The 21,019-nt window shown below is 28.2% G+C and overlaps 4 protein-coding genes across 5 annotated transcripts; 2 read left to right on the top strand and 2 right to left on the bottom strand.

Moving 5' to 3' along the window:
• Nucleotides 1-9,635: 9,635 nt before the first annotated feature.
• Nucleotides 9,636-11,725, top strand: LOC124938225 (RNA-binding protein involved in heterochromatin assembly dri1-like). Of its 2 annotated transcripts, XM_047478627.1 has the most exons (7): nt 9,636-9,792; nt 9,887-10,071; nt 10,340-10,731; nt 10,816-10,846; nt 10,929-11,229; nt 11,309-11,389; nt 11,467-11,725. In XM_047478627.1, the coding sequence occupies exons 2-5, from the start codon at nt 9,900-9,902 to the stop codon at nt 11,027-11,029; spliced, it is 696 nt and encodes a 231-aa protein (XP_047334583.1). In that variant the 5' UTR covers nt 9,636-9,792; nt 9,887-9,899; the 3' UTR covers nt 11,030-11,229; nt 11,309-11,389; nt 11,467-11,725. The 2 variants fall into 2 exon arrangements, with proteins under 2 accessions (XP_047334583.1, XP_047334582.1); XM_047478626.1 differs by lacking the exon at nt 9,636-9,792 and having other exon boundaries at nt 9,841-10,071.
• A 1,167-nt stretch (nt 11,726-12,892) lies between these two features.
• Nucleotides 12,893-15,508, top strand: LOC124938570 (RNA demethylase ALKBH9B-like). The gene is made up of 6 exons (XM_047479039.1): nt 12,893-13,196; nt 13,286-14,005; nt 14,158-14,231; nt 14,301-14,611; nt 14,705-14,776; nt 14,867-15,508. The coding sequence occupies exons 1-6, from the start codon at nt 13,016-13,018 to the stop codon at nt 15,318-15,320; spliced, it is 1,812 nt and encodes a 603-aa protein (XP_047334995.1). The 5' UTR covers nt 12,893-13,015; the 3' UTR covers nt 15,321-15,508.
• A 52-nt stretch (nt 15,509-15,560) lies between these two features.
• On the bottom strand, nt 15,561-16,274 carry LOC124938571 (WEB family protein At3g51220-like). Its single transcript, XM_047479040.1, has 2 exons — nt 16,097-16,274; nt 15,561-16,028 (listed from the first exon to the last, which is right to left on the bottom strand). Exons 1-2 carry the CDS (start codon nt 16,259-16,261, stop codon nt 15,561-15,563), a joined length of 633 nt encoding a protein of 210 aa, XP_047334996.1. The 5' UTR covers nt 16,262-16,274.
• A 1,539-nt stretch (nt 16,275-17,813) lies between these two features.
• LOC124940573 lies at nt 17,814-19,015 on the bottom strand. The gene is made up of 3 exons (XM_047481100.1): nt 18,863-19,015; nt 18,538-18,788; nt 17,814-18,400 (listed from the first exon to the last, which is right to left on the bottom strand). Exons 1-3 carry the CDS (start codon nt 18,948-18,950, stop codon nt 18,026-18,028), a joined length of 714 nt encoding a protein of 237 aa, XP_047337056.1. The 5' UTR covers nt 18,951-19,015; the 3' UTR covers nt 17,814-18,025.
• Between the last annotated feature and the right edge of the window lie 2,004 nt (nt 19,016-21,019).

Here is a 21,019-nt window from a genome sequence, read left to right as displayed (position 1 = left end):
TTTATAATTAATATTTTATTATAAGTTTTTGTTGGAGCTTAAATTAATGAGAATTCTTGGAGGTTTTATAATTAATATTTTATTATAAGTTTTTGTTGGAAGTTTTATATATTAATATTTTATTATAAGTTTTTGTTGGAGGTTTTATAATTAATATTTAATGAAAATTTTGAATTAATATTAATATAATTTAATTAAGAAAGATAGAGTAGGAGAGAAAGTAATATTATATACGATGAGTTTGTATATAAACCTCCATATTAATACATTAAGCATTATTATATATATTGTTATTATTAAATATAAAATAAATATGTTATGTAATATTATATATTTTAATATAAAGATTATTGATAAAAAAATATTTTATATTATTAGTGTGAAAAAAAATATATATGGTAAGGAGAGAAAAAATATTGAAATATATATATATTAGAAGAGAGAAAATAATTAAGATAAATAAATTAGGGAAGAGAAATTACATGATTATTGAATGATTGTGGAAAGAGCTTGTAGTACACCTCCAATATTTTAAATTAAGCGTTATTAGATATATATAGATTATGATAAAATAAATTATTGATATTATTTTATTTTTTTTATTAAATGAGATTATCACTGACAACCTAATATTTTGATAAATGGATAAGTCCCTCCTATATGCCTCTAATTTTGTATTATTGTGTCCCAAATTAGTGTGAACACACCCGCCGTCTTTCCTTAATTTAAAAAAATAAAACTAATATACTTAACTTCAAACTTAATTGAAATTATTATAACATTTAAGATATTTAACCAAAAAAATATATTGCATAAGTTAAATTTAATACAAAATTATTAATAATTGTAATATAACAAATTAAACAAACAATTTTATTTTTCCTAAGTTCTAAGTATGGTCATTATACAAGAATGAAGAAAAACCAAAAACAAATTTAAAAGAGAATATTTTACAAGCATTTTCAAAAAGTATAAGGTGGCTCTCAACAAAAGTCAGAAGCTAGTATAATTTTTGTTAATTTATATTTTGATGAGTCAACTTTTAGTAGTGTTATCTTTTTTATTTATTTTACAAAATTTGATAGGATGCTAGTAAATAAGTTACATAATTTGAGAAAAAATGACATTTTAAAATTAATACTATTTTGATTTCTTATCTCTTTTTACGAGATTCGATTTTTAGATGTATAGATTTTATAACTATCATTGTCTCGAATCTCTCGAATCTCGATTACTCTTCAAAATTGTCAAGATAAAAAGTAAGAGTGATTTTATTTTTACTTAATATAAAAAATATAATAAAATAAAATACTTTTAAGATATAAAATAAAAAATATATTTTTTTAATAAATTTTTAGATAAACCTTTCCAACAAAATTTAATATTTTTATAATAAATATGATTAATTTTGATATAACCTCGGGGTTTAAGTAGAGAACTAGGTTGGTAAATAAATAAAATTAATCTAACTTAGGGTAGGTCAATGTTAAGGAAAATTTGATAAAATGACCCTAATAATTGTTTTAATTGCACATATGACCCGCACATGATAAAAATTACGCAAATAATTACTTCCTATTTTTCACACAAAAATACCCCGTCGCGTAAGGGCACGGTCGCGTCTTATGACGGCACGCTCGCACGGTCGCATCTCGTAACGGCACGCTCATCACGCTCGACGAATTAGGATTCCGTCGCGTTACGTGATAGGTGTATTGTTGTCTGAAAATTAGAAAATGATAATTTGCTTAATTTTTATTAGGCGCAAATAATCTAATTTTTTCAATTATCAATGATTTTATTGCTCTAAAGGCCTCGTCAGTTTTCAGTACAATTTATATAAAAAAAGAATTATTAAAAGAAGTGAAAGGGTGGGTTATCAAACAGTGATATTATAAGCTAGGTATGGAATGAGTGCATAATTTATCTTAACCAATACACAGGTTTAGTTGAAATCAAACTGTGTTGAAGACTCGCTGGTAGAGGGTTAAAAGATACCCTCTTTCTCGTTCAGCCGCTGTGTTCGAACTCAACACAATTAAAATAATAAAAAAATCTATTATATATTTTAAAAATATAAGTACATATATTTAAAATATATAATAATATAAAAAATTATATTCCACCTTAATCATACAAAAATTAATAAATTTTAAAAAAAAAAATGTTTTGATTATATTAACTTCTAATCTATATTCAACATTAATCATATCAAAATTAATAAATTTTAAAAATAAAAAATGATTTTAATTATATTAACTTTTATATATATATATATATATATATATATATATATATATATATATATATATATATATATATATATATATATATATATATATAATAACATTTTTAAAATATTTGGATTTTTTGAGTCGAGAGTTGTGGTTAATTTGAATATACATGTGAGAGTAAATGGATATTTGGGTCATATTGTTGGTTGACCCGACTATAAACTTAAAATGGTTAAAAATAAAATTAAAAATGATATATGTATGTCAAAACAAGTACAATAACTAGACTAATAAGATTTTATATTTTTAATTCAGCATCAAATTTGATGACGGAACATTCAACTTTTTAACTCACTAATCTATCTATCTATATCTATATATATAGTATGATGCTTAATTTTTGAAGTGTCTAAATTGATTGTCGAGTCGAGAATTATGGTTAATTTGGATGCATATGTGAGATTAAATGGATACTATTGTGGGTTATCTTGCTCATAAATTTAAAACGGTAAAAAATAAAATTAAAAATATTATTACCAGAAAAAAAAATCACTTTTTTTTTATATAATTACTTGTTTTTTATATAATTACTTGTACAAATGCACATAATATATGTTACTGAAGATGTCACAATTTTATGTTTGTAACACATGTCAAAGGAGTATGTGTGACTATTAAAATGTAATTTTTTTTATTTAAAATAAAAAATAAAATCACTCTGCTATCTCAACTAAAAATAATTTTTCATAATAATAATAATAAATTTAAAAACTCTATAATAAGAAGAATGCTTTAACAAAAATATTTGTCTTTAATAATTAAATATAATTAATCCTATTATATTGTTATAAACTGATTTATAATTTTTAATAATTAAACTTATTAATAGGATAGGTACATTTTTAATTATTTCTTTAACTAGACTATTAAGCGAATAATAGTTTTTAAAATAAAAAATATTATAATTTTTTTAAATATATAATTATAAATAAAAATTATCGCAATATAACCATGCTGGTAAAACTCAAAACCCTAATTGTTTTCCGCCGCATTATAAATACGCTTATAAACTCAAAACCCTAATTGTTTTCTCCCCGCACTATAAATACGCTTATAAAACTCAAAACCCTAATTGTTTTCTCTTAGCAGCCTGCACTTTTCGCACTTTTCTTTGTGCTCAGTTCAAAACCCTAATTTGTTTTCTCCCACACTTTTCTTTGTGCGCCTCCCGCAAAAACTCTAATTGTTTTTCTTGCAGCCCGCACTTCCGCAATTGTTTTCTTGCAGCCGCCCACCAGCAATTGTTTTCTTGCCAGCACTTGCACTTTTCTTTGTGCCCCGCAATCTTCTTCAAATCTCTATTTAATCTCAAATCTCTATTTAATCACTTTATTTTCACTTTTTTATCTTTATAAGTATAGTTATTGATTTTTGCAATTGTTATTGTCCCTTCTTTTTTGAAATACTCACTCTTTTTATTTGATATATTTGCAGATAATCATATTTGAATACATATCCGATTGATTGCAAAGTCTCTCAGATAAGTTCATATTTTTTCTTGATGAATCTAATTATCAGTTTTATATATTTTATCCATACTCTAATCTATTAGATTTGAAATCAAATTATTTATTTAATAAAGTTAATATCTTATCTTACTCTAATCTTATAAATCTCATAGATTTGAAGTAAAATTATTTATTTAATAAATTTTTTTTATAGTTAATTTTACTTATTCATTATTTTGATAAGATTTATTAATGAAGTTTATCAAATTAATGAAATCATTATCCTATTACATCTATTCCAAAGTCATATTTTCTTATTATATCTACTTATTTATTTCTCTTCAAATAAACTAAATATAAAACCCTAAATGAAAAAATCTCTTCTTATTCCATTGGTATAATTTTCTTAAATGGTATATATATTAAAAGCTATAAATAAGTGATTAGTTAAAATAAATTAAAATTAATATATATAATACAAAATAAATCATTAATACTATAATCTCTATTATATTAAAAAATCTAATTATTAGAAAATTTAAGAAATAAAGTTTATTTTATGAACTAACTATTATATTTATTGTTATTATTTTTTTTGAATTTTTAATTTTCTAATGAAATATGCAATTGTTTGATATTGAGTTTTCAGGGTTTTTTTATATGGAAAAATAATTTTAAAAAACAGAAAAAGTATATAAAAACTTCAAAATATATTTTTACTGGTCAATGTCAATGTTTTACTTAACCTAGTTTTTTTATTTAAACTTTCATTATCTTCAAATTCAATTCATTTATTGTTGAATATTAAAGTTATATTTACTTATATCTCCCTTTCATTAACCATAAATAAAAAATATTTTCTCCCTTTTTCATAGACACAAAGTTATTTAAACAAATATATATTTATTGTTAACACTTATTTAATTGTAAAATAACTAACATAATAAATAGATACATATTTAATTGTCCATAAAGTATAAAGTAGTAATTAGGTGATAAATAAAATAATTAAAATAATATATATATATATATTTATTAGGTAATTAGGTGATTGATAAATGATTGTAATGTTTTCCTATATTTAAAATTTAATAAAAATAAAGTAAAAATATTTTTATTTTTATTTTTGAGAAATTAAATAATTTGATAGAAAAAATGACTAACAAAATGATAAATATATATATTTTAAAAAAAATATAATGTAATATATTATTTTTTAATTATTTCAACTCAGTGATGGGCAGAAGCTTACTTGTGCTTTAAAGAGGATTCCAAGTAAGATCTAACTAACTCATTCTTCCAAATCTTTAACCACATTGTTGTTTCGGTCATCAATCTTCTTTCTTACTAACCCATTCATTCATTCACTACATACTTCCATTATGATTTTTGATACACACTTGTTGAAGAAACTGAATTCCACTTTTAAGTACTTGAAAAAAAAATGAGAGAATGTTCATTCCATAAAGAAACAACTTGAAGGATGTTGGAATGTATCTCTATAGAGAGGTAAGAAAATTGAAGATTTAATGGTGCATTTTATATAGTACCATGGAACCTCCAACTTGCATCTTTCTCGTCAGAAATACATTCCATCGTTCGTCAAGCGGGTTTTCTTTGGCATAAACATTCTTTCATAATTTTTCTACGTCCTTATAGCGGGGTTCATATCTTAAAGAGAAAATGCATAATGATCGTTCCAAAAAGCTTGATTCAATTATGTGGAATTATGTGTTATGAGATTCCATGGCAAAACCCATACTAGAATTAACTATCTCCCAACAAGCCTCAGTTCAACTGGTTCACCACTTGAACTGAGGCTCGTTGGGAGATAGTCAATTCCAGTCTGGGTTTGGACATGCAATCCCATAACACATAATTCCATCCTAATTTAAGAAAATGTATATGATTATTGGTATACATTTGTACTATTTGATAAATGACAATATGTATAATTTTTATTCTTAAACTTAACCATCCTTTTTTTATAGGATGTGGACTGTTCATTTGTGAATGATATGTGGGTTTGACGATGACACCTTGATATGATAATACTGAGGCGCGTTTTTGTTGGAGATTTTATAATTAATATTTATTGTAAATTTATTTAATGAGAAATTTGAATTAATATTAATATAATTTAATTAAGAAGAATAGATTTGGAGAGAAAGTAACTGTAAATTATACTTTGATGTGAATTTTTATTGACGTTATTATATATATATTATATGGATTTTTATATATATTATATGATACTATTTTGTATATTATAAATATTTATATACAAAGTAAATAAATATTTATTATTAATAAGTTTATTTAAAATTAATAAAAAAAAATAATATATATATGATTGATAAAATAATAAAAATATTAATTAGGAAAAAAATTAGTAATTATAGAAGGAGAGATAAATTAGTAATTATTATAAGAGAAATTTTAGGGATTATTATTATTATAAATATTTGTAAAAGAGAAATTAAGAGAGAAAAATATATATATAATATGTGAGAGAAAATAGTTAATATAGAGTATGAAAGAGAGAAATAACAAAAATTATTAATTATATTAGGTGAGAATATATATATTATTATTATATATATAATTATTATTTAGGAAAGAAATTTGTAATTTTATATGATAAGATGACATTATAATTGATGATGACATGTAAGACATTTAAAATAGATAATAAAAAAAACAATTTATTTGAATTAAAAAAATTAAAAAAGTACCATCTAATTAAGATTGACATTAAACAAAGAACTAAAATAATAAATAGAAAATAAAATTCTTATACAAAATTTATTTAGATAACACAAAATCCATCAACTATTTGGAGAATTAAATTATTAAATATTACAAATATTTTCAAGCCATTCACAGAAGATTGAATTCAATCTTATGTTTATTAAAAATAATCCCACCTTGGTCATCTCTAGAATCACAGAAAGAAAACTCTAACCGTGCCAATGGAAACCATCTCCACCTTTACCGACCGGCTCCATTCAAAATCCGTCCCATACAACTCAAAACGCATCAACCCACCAATGCCATACAAATTTAGACTGGAAAAGGCTGAATCTGCATCAGATAACCATTTGTCTACCCCTTCACAACTCCTTTAGTCAATCTTACAATCGCCTCTAGAATCGCAGTCGACGCCATCGTCAAACCTTCTCCCCTTTCAAAGATGCAACATTTATCGTTGCTATCTGAAACTTTACGCAGTTTCCAATGAAATTGGCCAGAATTGGAGGATCGAATCGTGCTAAAAAATCCATGGGGACTCCGAGTTGAATATTCTCGAATGTAATATCTCCCCATTTGTTTTAACCAATTTTTAAGAAAAGAAGAGTAAGAGAAAGGAGGAAGAGTTGTTGCAGTTGGACTTTGTTGATATAATATTATTTATAAGTAGAAAAAATATTTGGGTGGAAAATAAAATGAAAAGTCTAGTTTAATTGCAGAGGTTTTATAATTAATATTTAATACTAAATTAATGAGAATTTTTGGAGATTTTATAATTAATATTTTATTATAAGTTTTTGTTTGAGATTAAATTAATGAGAATTCTTGGAGGTTTTATAATTAATATTTTATTATAAGTTTTTGTTGGAGGTTTTATAATTAATATTTAATGAAAATTTTGAATTAATATTAATATAATTTAATTAAGAAAAATAGAGTAGGAGAGAAAGTAATATTATATATGATGAGTTTGTATATAAACCTCCGAGTTGAATATTTTTGGATGTAATATCTCTCCAATCTGATTTAACCAATTTTTAAGAAAAGAAGAATAAGAGAAAGGAGTTGGACTTTGTTGATATAATATTATTTATAAGTAGAAAAATATTTGGGGTGAAGAATAAAATGAAAAGTCTGGTTTAATTGCAGATGTTTTATAATTAATATTTAATACTAAATTAATAAGAATTCTTGGAGGTTTTATAATTAATATTTTATTATAAGTTTTTGTTGGAGGTTAAATTAATGAGAATTCTTGGAGGTTTTATAATTAATATTTTATTATAAGTTTTTGTTGAAAGTTTTATAATTAATATTTTATTATAAGTTTTTGTTGAAGGTTTTATAATTAATATTTAATGAAAATTTTGAATTAATATTAATATAATTTAATTAAGAAAAATAGAATAGGAGAGAAAGTAATATTATATATGATGAGTTTGTATATAAACCTCCATATTAATACATAAAATATTAATACATAAAGCATTATTATATATATTGTTATTATTAAATATAAAAATAAATATGTTATGTAATATTATATATTTTAATATAAAGATTATTGATAAAAAAAATATTTTATATTATTAGTGTGAAAAAATATATATATGATAAGGAGAGAAAAAATACTGAAATATATATATATATATTTTAGAAAAGAAATTTATATATATATATTAGGAGAGAGAAAATAATTAAGATAAATAAATTAGGGAAGAGAAATTACCTGATTATTGAATGATTGTGGAAATAGAGAGCGTATAGTACACTTCCAATATTTTAAATTAAGCTTTATTAGATATATATAGATTATGATAAAATAAATTATTGATATTTTTTTATTTTTTTTTTATTAAATGAGATTATCACTAACAACCTAATATTTTGATAAATTATATGCGTCTAATTTTGTATTATTGTGTCCCAAATTAGTGTTAACAGCCGTCCTTCCTTAATTTAAAAAAATAAAACTAATATACTTAAGTAATTGAAATTATTATAACATTTAAGATATTTAACCAAAAAAATAGATTGCATAAGTTAAATTTAATACAAAATTATTAATAATTGTAATATAACAAATTAAACAAACAATTTTATTTTTCCTAAGTTCTAAGTATGGTCATTATACAAGAATGAAGAAAAACCAAAAACAAATTTAAAAGAGAATATTTTACAAGCATTTTCAAAAAGTATAAGGTGGCTCTCAACAAAAGTCAGAAGCTAGTATAATTTTTGTTAATTTATATTTTGATGAGTCAACTTTTAGTAGTGTTATCTTTTTTATTTATTTTACAAAATTTGATAGGATGCGAGTAAGTAAGTTACATAATTTGAGAAAAAATGACATTTTAAAATTAATACTATTTTGATTTCTTATCTCTTTTTACGAGATTCGATTTTTAGATGTACAGATTTTATAACTATCATTGTCTCGAATCTCGATTACTCTTCAAAATTGTCAAGATAAAAAGTAAGAGTGATTTTATTTTTACTTAATATAAAAAATATAATAAAATAAAATAAAATATTTTAAGATATAAAATAAAAAATATAATGTTTTAATAAATTTTTAGATAAACCTATCCAACAAAATTTAATATTTTTATAATAAATATGATTAATTTTGATATAACCTCGGGTTTAAGTAGAGAACTAGGTTGTTAAACTATATTCACAAAATAAATAAAATTAATCTCAACTTAGGGTAGGTCATTGTTAAGGAAAATTTGATAAAATGACCCTAATAATTGTTTTAATTGCACATATGACCCGCGCCTAATAAAAAAAATTACGCAAATAATTACTTCCTATTTTTCACACAAAAATACCCCGTCGCGTAAGGGCACGGTCGCGTCTTACGGCACGCTCATCACGCGACAACTCACTCGACAAATTAAGATGTCGCGTTACGTGATGGGTATATTGTTGTCTGAAAATTAGAAAATGATAATTTGCAGGCACAAATAATCTAATTTTTTCAATTATCAATGATTTTATTGCTCTAAAGGCCTTATCAGTTTTCAGTACAATTTATAAAAAAAAAAAAAACTATTAAAAGAAGTGAAAGGGTGGGTTATCAAACAGTGATATTATAAGCTAGGTATGGAATGAGTGCATAATTTATCTTAACCAATACAAAGGTTTAGTTGAAATCAAACTATGTTGATGACTCGCTGGTAGAGGGTAAAAGATACCCTCTTTCTCGTTCAGCGGCTGTGTTCGAACTCAACCCAAGAAAAGGCGGCGACCTAGATTTCTTTGCCCTTCACCCAGATTCGATCCTCCCATATCAAGTCTCTCTTACCCTTTTCTTTTCCCTATCTGAAACTTGAACACGCATTGCTTTCGTGGAAGCTCCACTTATAATAATACTCTGTAAGTTTACAGAAAAGAAGGGCAGATGGGTGATAGCGGAGGGAGAGAAGGAGACTGGGCGTGCGCAGGATGTGGTAACCGGAACTACGCCTTCCGATCATTGTGCAACAGATGCAAGCAGCCTCGTCTGCTCGTCGACACCAGAACTCCGGCCGATTCCAAATGGCTTCCTCGTGTCGGTGATTGGATCTGCTCCGGTAAGCACTTCACCGTCACTTCTTCTTCTTATTCAATTGCTTGCAAATGGCTATAATGAATTATTTGTTCTGATTATTGATTATGCTAATTAATGAATAAAACTAGAATTTACTTTGGGTTGCGTTTATTAAACTAGATATTTCCAATAAACGAGGTTGAGTGAGTGTTTATGATTGTGTCTACTTTGGTTCTTTGGATTGGCTGGTTGGTTGGGCGTGTGTATTCTTCTTCCATTTGGGTTGCGTGTGTGTTGCAAATGGACAATAGGTTGCACTAACAACAATTATGCATCAAGAGATAAGTGCAAGAAATGTGGACAACCAAAGGAAATAGCAGCAATGGAAGCAGCAATTGCAATGGCTGGTGGAGCTTCTCTCTTGACACAACCTAGTTACTTTGTGAGGACTCCTCAAGGAGGATTATTGGATCAAAGGTTGTTGGCCAATGGTGGTCTCATGAATCACTTGCTACCTTTGAGTTCTAATTGGCCTACGAATGTCTTACCATTTAATAATAATAATTGGGGTTTGGGAGGAAGAAACTTCACTGGTCTTCTTCCTCCATTTGCAAATCAAAGCAATCTAGTTGTTCAAAAAGGTTGGAGAAATGGTGATTGGATTTGCATTTGTGGCTTCCATAACTACTCTTCTCGTGCACAGGTTGGGTTTTGTTGCCCCCCAATTCTTTCTGTCAATTTTTCTTGCTGAATTTAGAGAATTTTATTCGACAATCTTTGTTTGCAGTGCAAAAAATGCAATGCTGTTATGCCACCAGGTAGGTATCTATCAAATCTTTCTCTCTTTAATTCTCTTTATTTCGTTATTGATTTGGGTTTGATTGATTCATTGCATGAAAGCACTTGGAATGAAACGATTGGCATCTGAAGAAATTGGTCATGATTGGGATAACAAAAGACTTAATGCAGGGCAGGTGGGATCTATTACATATTTTTCTTAAATGATATCGCTTTGTTTTGTTTTCTAACCAATAATGTGAAAGAAAATCATTTAGATGTTTGATCAAGTTGGTGAGGATCAGTCATTAGGGATCCAACCAGATCCTCTATTCCCAATGGGAAGATCACTGTCAGCTTCAAATTCCCAAGCTGGTCTGCAATTTCCTAATGTAGCTGCAAATGGCTCATATTTTATAAAAGGGTAAAAGAAAATTTGTGATCAAATTGGACTTGTTTGAATATGACATAACATAAACAGTTTATGATGATGATATTGACAGGGGGAAACAATGGCGAGATGGGGATTGGATGTGTTCGAATTGTAATAATCACAACTATGCATCTCGGACTGAATGTAACAGGTGTGAATATTCATTTTATATTACGAATGCGGATTGTGGTCATGTTTATTTTTCTAATGGTTCGAGGATTTTTACAGGTGCAAGACGGATAAAGATCATCAACTGTCGGATACTGTGACAGTTGTTGGGTAACCATAATAATATATCAAGTGTTGATGAATTTTGGCTATTCTTCTTATAAGGATGAAGACAGACAAACAGTAATAATATATATTACTATGAAACTTGTTATTGGTTTACTTATTGTTTTTATTTTTAACTTTTTTTTGAGAATGCATAAATTCAACAAATGACAAAGTTTACATAGGAGGGCAGGTTCTAGTGCTTCTTTTGCTATTTTATTATTTTTCTATATTCTCAATAATCTGTCATGGTTAGATTAATCTTTTAAGTGACTAGAAAAGAACATCATCCATGTCACATTTTATTATATTGCAATATCAGTTTCTAAATCAAAATTATGGACCATGTGAGAGCTTTGATTTAGAAGTTGGTATTGCAATCTCATTGAAAAATCTTTTATGTTTAAAATTAAAAGTGTTTTTTGATTTCATGTTGTTGAAGATTTGTTTTATAGATTATGATTTAGATTATTTTCTTAATTTTTGTGATTTTTTAGAAATAATAAACTATTTTAATTTGAATCTACGATAACAACTTAACTCAATATAAAATATATTTAAGAGCTTAATGGTAATAATTAGTGTTTAAAATACTAAAATAACGTTTAATCTATCTCTCTATTAGGAACTTGATTTTTTTTATTGGAAAAAGAAAGAGATTTGATTTTATTGGAAAGGGACAGTTAATTAAGTAGTGTGATAAGCAATGGTAACTGTATAAAATATATTAGCTGATTAATAATGATACTAAAATAAATGATATAAAATAGTAATATAATATAATATAATTAGAATCACTTTTAAAATTGACAAATAAAAATAATAATAAAAATTCTTTAAATTTAGTATGAAATAGTAGGGGAATTTGACTGAAATCCTAAAATGTTCCTTAAATGCGCTGGTTTATTTGTGAAATTACCACTTCAAAATATTTTAATGAAATTACCCGTCGCGTAAAGTTCAGAATAATCGTGCTCTTCGCGTGACGCGAACGACGGGATAATTTCACAGACTTTCTCTTCGCGTGACGATCATGCCCTTCACGTTACGCGATGAGGTAATTTGTCATAATATTTTGAAGTGCTTTTGCACAATTAAATTTATGCGCTTCAGCTCATTTAAGACTCTTTTTAGAATTATTTCGTAAAATTTCCAAATAGTATTATTAAAACAAAACTATGGAAAAAAAAATTATTTTGATTACACTTTTTATTGTCATTTTTTTCTAGTAACATAAATGTCTGGCAAATATGTTTTCAATACAAATAATTAATTTAAAAATGACTATGAAAACATTTATTTAATAAGAATATTAAACTAAAGCAAAGAATCTTATTTATTTATAATAAGGAAAGTGAGCTATCATTAAAGATGACAACTTTTGTGCTTCATTTCGCCTGTAATACAAAAGAGACGGCTGCTCTCCTCACAAAGTCATCACAGGTCTCCGAGGAGGACGAAGACGACGACGGCTACAGTAATTCCTATAGAAGAAACGGACATCATGGACGGTCAAGACCCACCTCAAGACAAAGGGGACCCTTTCTTGCTCAACTATAACTCTGCCGATCTTCGAATCGCTTCAGAATTTCTATTAAACTGGCTTCCTTTCCTCAGTAAAGATCTCTGTCAACTATGTTGTCAGACTCTTTCTGATCGTGTCCGATCCATCATCCCAGACCCAGGTATTATTATTGATCATCAATTTCTTTCTTTCTTTCTTTCTTTTGATCTCTTTCTTTATGTTTATCATTTCTTCCGATTATTATGTTAGAATCTGATGAAGCCACAGAACCCTTAAACAAAGAATGTATTTTCGCCGCTTCCACTTCAAACAACGATGATTTCAACTATAATGACAATACGAATTCTCTTGGAAGTTGGAAGGGTTCGGAAGAAGAAGAAAAGGTGGAAATGAATGATTTGAGTTCTTTTCAAGCCAAAGAACCCACTTCAACTAATGAGGATTGGAGATCTTTTGAAGCCAGAGAACCCCCCTTAAAGAAAGAACCCACTTCAAATAATAAGGATTGGAGCTCTTTTGAAGCCAGTGAACAACCCCCCTTAAAGAAAGAACCCACTTCAAATAATAAGGATAGGAGATCTTTCGAAGCCAGTAAACAACCCCCCTTAAAGAAAGAACCCATTTCAAATAATGAGGATTCCAACTATCTTAGCGAAGATGACTTTGAAGTTGATGATGATGAAGAAGAAGTACACAGAGAGGTGGTTAAAAGACAATCACGATCAGGTGAGGCAACAATGACAGTGAGAGTGCTGCAGAACGCCCATTTGTCCAAGGAGGAGAAGAAGCATAATCGGTTCAGCAATGTGAAGAGAGAAATGGATTACATATGTCTGGAGAGAGTTGAAGGCAGGATAGTTAACATCATTAGTGGGCTGGAACTTCACACTGGCGTTTTCAGTGCTGCAGAGCAGACAAAGATTGTTGATTTTGTATATCAGCTTCAAGAAATGGGAAAAATATCCAAAGGTCAGATCCATGTTCCTAATTGGTTCTAATATAGGATAATCTTACCTTTTTTACTCAATTTGACAAATTATAGTTGATGAACTAGAAATTGGGCAATCTTGGTTAGAATATCACTGACTTTGGAAAGTTGTTGACTGTTATTCTTGATATAGCCGGACCACTGCACCGGCAGAGGCAAAAGAGACGCCTCACTCTTCATTTTGGCTGTGTCTATAACTATGGTTTTGTAAGTTCTTTTCTCTCTTGTAGTTTTGATTGAAGAAACCGGCTTTACAATTTTGCGCATTTTTTTAAGGATAAACGTGGGAATCCTCCTGGAATCCTTCGAGATGTGATTGTAGATCCTTTGCCAAAAATATTTAAGACGATGATTAAGAGGCTGGTCAGATGGCACGTTGTTCCTCCAACTTGCATACCTGATAGTTGCACTGTGCACGTGTACGAAGAGGGTGATTCCATACCACCTCACATTGACAATTACGATTTTCTTAGACCTTTTTGCACGGTTTCGTTACTCAGTGAGTGCAGTATGGTTTTCGGATCAAACTTGACGTTTCTTGGAGCTGGTGATTACAGTGGTTCCCATGAAATTTCCCTGCCTGTCGGGTACTTATTGATTTACAACATTTCCATTGTTGTCATTTGTCCTTTTAACTAACAAAGATTCCATTCATTTTTTTGCCTGTCTTTGACTTGTAGATCTGTTGTGGTTTTGAATGGAAACTCAGCCGATGTTTCCAAGCATTTCATGCCGGCTGTTCCAGCTAAGAGGTACACGATCTTGATTAGATTTCTTTATGTATTAATTGCATTTATTGTCTACTAACCAAATTTGTTTCTCCTTCCCAAATTTGCATTTAGGATATCAATAACATTTCGAAAAATGGATGAATCTAAATGGCCTACTGCATACAATCCAGAACCAGATCTACAAGGAATTCAGCCACTCGGTTATGCAAACAACAAAACAAGATGGCAGAAAAATCCAAGGCCGGTTGACAAACAGCAGGCAGCAAGGAGAGTAGGTGGAGGTAATAGAGAAGGATCATACGCGAGAGAGAATCTAGGCGGAGGTAATAGAGAAGGATCATACGCGAGAGAGAATCTAGGCGGAGGTAATAGAGAAGGATCATACGCAAGAGAGAATCTAGGCGGAGGTAATAGAGAAGGATCATACGCGAGAGAGAATGTAGGCGGAGGTAATAGAGAAGGATCATACGCGAGAGAGAATGTAGGCCGTCCTGGCTCGCTTCAGATTCACCGAGGGCCTGATAATACGCGAAGGGTGAGGGTTAATCCAGACAGATATGATTGATCGGCTTGGATTGATTTCTTCTTAGGCAAGAAAATTTCTTGCTTAGCTTTTTCTTATGTGATTTTTTTGGAGTTGAATTTGGCATGCATGGTCTATTGGTTTTGTGAAGCATCAATTGGTTAATATTTTTATGAACATTTGATTGTTGTAATTTGTTTGATCGAAAATTGGATAAACCATTTTATTAGCATGCTTTGTTTTATATTCAAAATGAAAGCAGATTAGATAGAATTTGTGTGCTTATTTTGCCTTCTTTTTCGTAAACAATGCTCCCAGAAGAGGGATTAATGGCTTCTTCTTCTTCATCGTATTCTTCTTTGTCGCCTTCTCTGTCTCTTCTGTTACTGTGCTTGTGGTGATGACCTTGGTTAGTAATGGGGGGTTGGCAAACTTGACAGACCTTTTCTTCTCAAGCCCAATAAAGCCTTCTTCTTGATCATCCCTTTTCAGGACTTGATTTTCTATGAACTTGAGTTCCTCAGTTTCCAAATCAATGGCAGGATCGGTCAAATCTCGAGAAGATTTCAGTCTCTGAAGCTCATTCCTCGCCTGCTCGAGTTCATGCTCAATGGATTTGAGACAATCTGCCATCATGTCCCCTTCTTCCTTAGCTTTCTGGAGACTCTGCTTAGTTTCTTGAAGCTCCCATGCCATGGCACCTAACTTGGATTTGTGTTCTCCATTCTCATTTCCTCTGTTTGCTTGCATCTACAAGACAATAAGTAGATGCCTAAGAATAAGACAGAAAGAAATGGGATATTGACGATAAATTAAACCTCTTGGATGTGTTTGGCATAGATTCCACCGGCGAGAATAGTTTCTCCAAAGAGCATAACTGCTTCTTTGACAGACTTGAAGGGAGGACGCGTGTCGATCTCAGCTCTTCCGATTACCATAACTGCACCTTCCTTTTCCGATTCTCTTTCCATGATCGTCGGCATCTTACAAGCAGAGATAGATGTGCATGAATGGATATGTAGAACCTGCATGTGAATGTTTATATAGGGAGATTACTTAGTAGAAAATCATAGTCTTGTTTGAGGGGGGTGGAAACTTGGCTTCCACTTCATGACTGTGATCGATCAGTTAGTTTATTGATGTTGATGGTCTAATAGTTCTAAATTGATGGATCAATGAATGTTTGTACAACAAACAAACAATCCTCCAGGATAATACAAAAATAAAAACTATGGCATTTATGTTTCAACTTGACTTCTTTTTTCACTTTTTTCTTTTTATCTTGGTGTTTGGTTCTTAAGTTCCAACAAACCTTGGAACCAATTTTTGTTAGTCTATAGATGTTTATATATTGCCAATTTAGACATATTTCAAGAAACCCATTTTAGGAAAAACAAAAATTGGACATCTTTTTTTAGACCCTTTTGGTAATTCCATGTTTGGAGTTTTTACAAATTGGGTTTTAGAATGTCTCATGTTTCAAAGGATAAATATCATGCCTTATAACCTAATATTTCAAAAAGAAAAAAAAGTAAAACTGTTGGGAACAAAGACAAATAAATTCATTCTCATAATATAATTACTTATCAATTAATCTAAATAAATAAGTTATCACAATAAGTTTATTATAATTAACTAACATTGAGCTAAACTAATATTTAAATAAGAGCCCACTATTTAAGACTCGAATTAAGACAATTTTATAAGATGGAATTTGAATTTGAATGATGTGTAATATGAGACTTAAGGAATTATTCAAATGACAATTTTCTTAATTAATTTTAAAGATATGTAAATGAAAAAGTATTTAAATTTATATTAAAAAAATTCTACCCAATTGCCATCCGACACATGCAAACCATTACTTTACCCACCTTCCACTTCCAGTCTGCTTTGTACCACCGTATTACTTTAATTCATTTGTGCATTAATATTAAATTAATAAAAAAATTTTAAATTTTTTTTAAAAGAAGGAAAATTAGAATGACACCCTAAAGTGTTATGATTGGCCGATTAAAGATCGAATCAAAATTGTGACTTTTTAATACATTATTTTTAATTGTATCAAAATGTAAGTTAAATTTCATAAAATATAGTGAGGTATTTAAATTTCATTTAATAACTAGTTGTGATATATATATACATTGGAAAGAAGAAGAAAAAATAATGAAAAATAAAACACATTCTTATAATCTTTTATTTCTAAGTCACTCTTTAATGTTATAAATTCTTAAATTATCTTTATTCTTTTATTAACAACTTTTGTCTTTGAATAATATTAGCCTAACTACTCATATATGATCTTCCATTTTGAACTGTTAAATTTAATGAAAATGAACATTAGACCTGCACTTAATGGCGACGCATAATGCTTATTAGAGACATTTTGTACTATATTGGCGACGCATATGCTTATTAGCAACATTTTGTACTATATTGAACCATTGGTTTTGATTTTGGTTGCATCATTTATTAAACTATTAGCTATCAACAATATTATTGTAAAATGAAATTTAACTATTTTTTTTTTTTTGTTTTTCAAACAATCAGGTGTTTCTTTCTTCATTCATTCATTAATTCCAAATTAACAATATTAATCATACTCCATAAAAATGGATTCTTTCTTTTTCTTCTTCTTCTTCTACAAACCACAATATGCAAAACAGGACAAAATTCCGACATCCGATCCCAGAATTCTACTGTGTCATGAGTTCTGACAAATTCTTTCTCTCTTCTTCTTCTTTCAGTCATTCCTCCTCTTCAGGGAATCGAACATGCTTACCCTTAGGAGTAGGAATGCCCTTCAGACGCAATTTACACTCTTCTTCTTCATCTTCTTCCCCTTGGATCTCATCGTCGCTGTTGTAAACGAATCTAGTGTGTTTTCCGGTCTTTTCTCCTCCTCCGTTCATGTTCATTCTCTTAATAAAATAATCGCACAGTTCATTGACCATCACTGAATCATCATCATAACCATCTTTTTCTTCTTCTTCTTCTTCTTTGTTCTCTACCCCTTTGTCTTCTGCCGATTCATCCAAGAATTCCGGCAACAATGATCTGGTAATCATCAATTCCTTTTTGGGTCCAAACCCATCCCCTCCTTTCTCCATCACAATCTCATTCTACCAAAGACATGGATAAGATTTTCAAAATTACAAGGGAAAGTTAAGTAAGTCACTATTTATCAATAAAAGACTCCATCTTGAGATAGATAGATAGATAGATAGATTGAAAACTTTATTGATCGGAGGAGACTTACCATCGAAATCTTTGATAGCTCCGATTCTTCTTCAACCTTTTGCAAAAGGATCTTCTTGACTTGATCCCTTAATAGTGCCTCTCCGGATCCCGGAGTTGTAATTTCTCTGTTGTTATTGTATAGGTAACCGCTCCTCCTTTTAGACATTTCCCCAATAGCAAGACCAAAAACAGGGGAATCGTTGGTTATGTCGAATAGGGCGGACTGGTTCAATCCTCTCTGTCTTGATTCCATTAAACCCTTAACAGGATCTTCAGAAACCCAATTCACGATTAATTTTTAGGTATTGCTTGATTCTTACACATGAATAATAATCAATACTTACCTGAAGTAGTCACAGTAATACCGTTGTTTGAAGCAGCGGCCTTGGTCTGCGATCTTGTGATTCTTCTTGATGAAATTGGGGTTTCCATTGATGATGATGATGTTCTTCTTTCTATCAAACTTCAATTAGCCGTTTATGCAGAGAGAGGGAGAGGGAGAGAGACGCCGAATCGCGTACGCCAGCGTTTTATCAGGGTTCAAAAGTAGCCGTTGGAGGTTCACAGAAAATATCCGTTAGAAGATAGGGGCCGTTTGTTATCCAGGGATTTTTTACTTAATATGTATATTGATTAGAGACTTAAAATAACCCATCATAAATTAATTGGTTAAAGGCTTTATTTTGGGAGAACCCAAAAAGTAATTTTAAAAATTGGATTTTTTAAAATTACATTGTAATATTCACTATGTTGTTGTATGTTTTTCATATTTAATATTATTTACATAATCAAAATCAGAAAAACAACATCTATATAGATTTGTGATAGACCCATTTAGTAAAAAAAATAAAAATAAATAAACATTGGGTCTATTTAAAACTCATTAATATATAATAAGCTTTTATATAATTGAAAATAAATTTAAATTTAATTTATGTCTAAATATTTATAAAAATACATTTATATTTATGTAATAATTTTTTGGGGAAAATATATTTATGTAATAATTAATTAGATGCATAATATTATATATATATATATATATATATATATATAATACTTTTATATTTATGTAATAATTAATTAGATATAATATATGTTATATTTTAAAATTACACATATATATAGATGTTGGAGACTTGGAGTAGAACATAGTTATTTGTAATATATATATGATATTTTGTAATGTTGACTTGATAATTAAGTATATTTGTTAATGTGTAATATAATAAATAATTATATATATAAGTACATATATTTCAAAAAGTTGTGTTTTGCAAAGAGTCAATTTCAAAAGTGATAATTTCACTATTTTAAAAACAACTATAATAATAAGTATTAAATATTTAGTTCTCTTTAATTTAAAAAATATATATTTAATATTTAGCTTTCTGATAGAGTATTAGAACTTATGTATTCAAAGTTATTGATTTGAGTATTTACAACTGAATTATTTATAAAAATACAATTAATCAATGTGACTTGTAATGTTAGTAAATTACATCTTGTATGGATAAAATTTGTGTTGTCCTAAACAATTTATTCATAATTATCAATTCAGTAACGTGTCTTCAATGTGAGTTTTTGAGTTTGACCAATTTAGCTATATTATTTTAAATTACAGTTATCTCACAAGTCACAACTAAGCATTATAAAACAAGTTGTGCTAATATTCATATTTAATAACACATTTCTTTATTAGAATATCATACTTTAATTATTGCAAGCTTCAAATTGTATTCGCATTATAAAACAAGTTGTGCTAATATTCATATTTAATAACACATTTCTTTATTAGAATATCATACTTTAATTATTGCAAGCTTCAAATTGTATTCTCATTAAGACTATGTAAGAGTAAACGGTTAAAACTGGTATATTAATATGATTTGAACAAATAAATCTAATCTAAAATAACTTGTTCATTTAAATATTTCAAATGTGTATTGAAAACGGAAATAAATTATTTTCAATTTGAGTATTCTCAAAACCAAATTAAATTCAAATCCATTTAATTAATGAAAGCACACTCTTAACAATAATCGAATATGTTCAAATACTTGAATATTTGAACTTTTTTAATGGCAAGTCAAATTCTCTATCTCATTAAGTTTTGTATCCGTTAAAGTTTTAGGAGATCAGTTTTATATAAAGTATAAACTCATATCATGACTTTAGTTTATCATGTTATTATTTCTATTCTAGTTCTCTCAATAATGTTTTTTCGATAACTAAATTTTATATTAGTGAACCACGTTAAATATATATTTTTATTATTATTGTTTACGTCATTTTTTTTGTTTCGTTATAATATAATCTAATATATTTATTTTTCACAAATTTATAGTATATTACGTATATGCCCTTTACAATAGTTAGATTGATATATAGAGGTTAATAATTAGGCTTGTTTATAAATTTAAGTTAAATACAAATTAACCAACATGTCATATGTCAGGATTTGTTAGAGAATGTTTGGGACTAATTGATTGGTTGACTAC

The sequence above is a fragment of the Impatiens glandulifera genome, chromosome 5 (assembly GCF_907164915.1).
Source record: "Impatiens glandulifera chromosome 5, dImpGla2.1, whole genome shotgun sequence".
In the NCBI taxonomy this organism is placed as follows: domain Eukaryota; kingdom Viridiplantae; phylum Streptophyta; class Magnoliopsida; order Ericales; family Balsaminaceae; genus Impatiens; species Impatiens glandulifera.
Note: the sequence above shows the minus strand (reverse complement) of the source record. Positions and strands in the feature narration are given on the sequence as shown.

Bases quoted from the DNA above. Each gene is read 5' to 3' on its own strand.
- LOC124938571 (XM_047479040.1), bottom strand. From the start codon at position 16,261: ATGCCGACGATCATGGAAAGAGAATCGGAAAAGGAAGGTGCAGTTATG. The intron at 16,029-16,096 runs GTTTAATTTATC...ATTGTCTTGTAG, and splicing joins ATGCCAAACACATCCAAGAG to ATGCAAGCAAACAGAGGAAA.
- LOC124938570 (XM_047479039.1), top strand. From the start codon at position 13,016: ATGGACGGTCAAGACCCACCTCAAGACAAAGGGGACCCTTTCTTGCTC. The intron at 14,232-14,300 runs GTAAGTTCTTTT...CATTTTTTTAAG, and splicing joins GTGTCTATAACTATGGTTTT to GATAAACGTGGGAATCCTCC. The intron at 14,777-14,866 runs GTACACGATCTT...ATTTGCATTTAG, and splicing joins CCGGCTGTTCCAGCTAAGAG to GATATCAATAACATTTCGAA.
- LOC124940573 (XM_047481100.1), bottom strand. From the start codon at position 18,950: ATGGAAACCCCAATTTCATCAAGAAGAATCACAAGATCGCAGACCAAG. The intron at 18,789-18,862 runs GTAAGTATTGAT...GGGTTTCTGAAG, and splicing joins TATTACTGTGACTACTTCAG to ATCCTGTTAAGGGTTTAATG. The intron at 18,401-18,537 runs GTAAGTCTCCTC...TGTCTTTGGTAG, and splicing joins AGCTATCAAAGATTTCGATG to AATGAGATTGTGATGGAGAA.
- LOC124938225 (XM_047478627.1), top strand. From the start codon at position 9,900: ATGGGTGATAGCGGAGGGAGAGAAGGAGACTGGGCGTGCGCAGGATGT. The intron at 10,072-10,339 runs GTAAGCACTTCA...AATGGACAATAG, and splicing joins CGGTGATTGGATCTGCTCCG to GTTGCACTAACAACAATTAT. The intron at 10,732-10,815 runs GTTGGGTTTTGT...CTTTGTTTGCAG, and splicing joins ACTACTCTTCTCGTGCACAG to TGCAAAAAATGCAATGCTGT.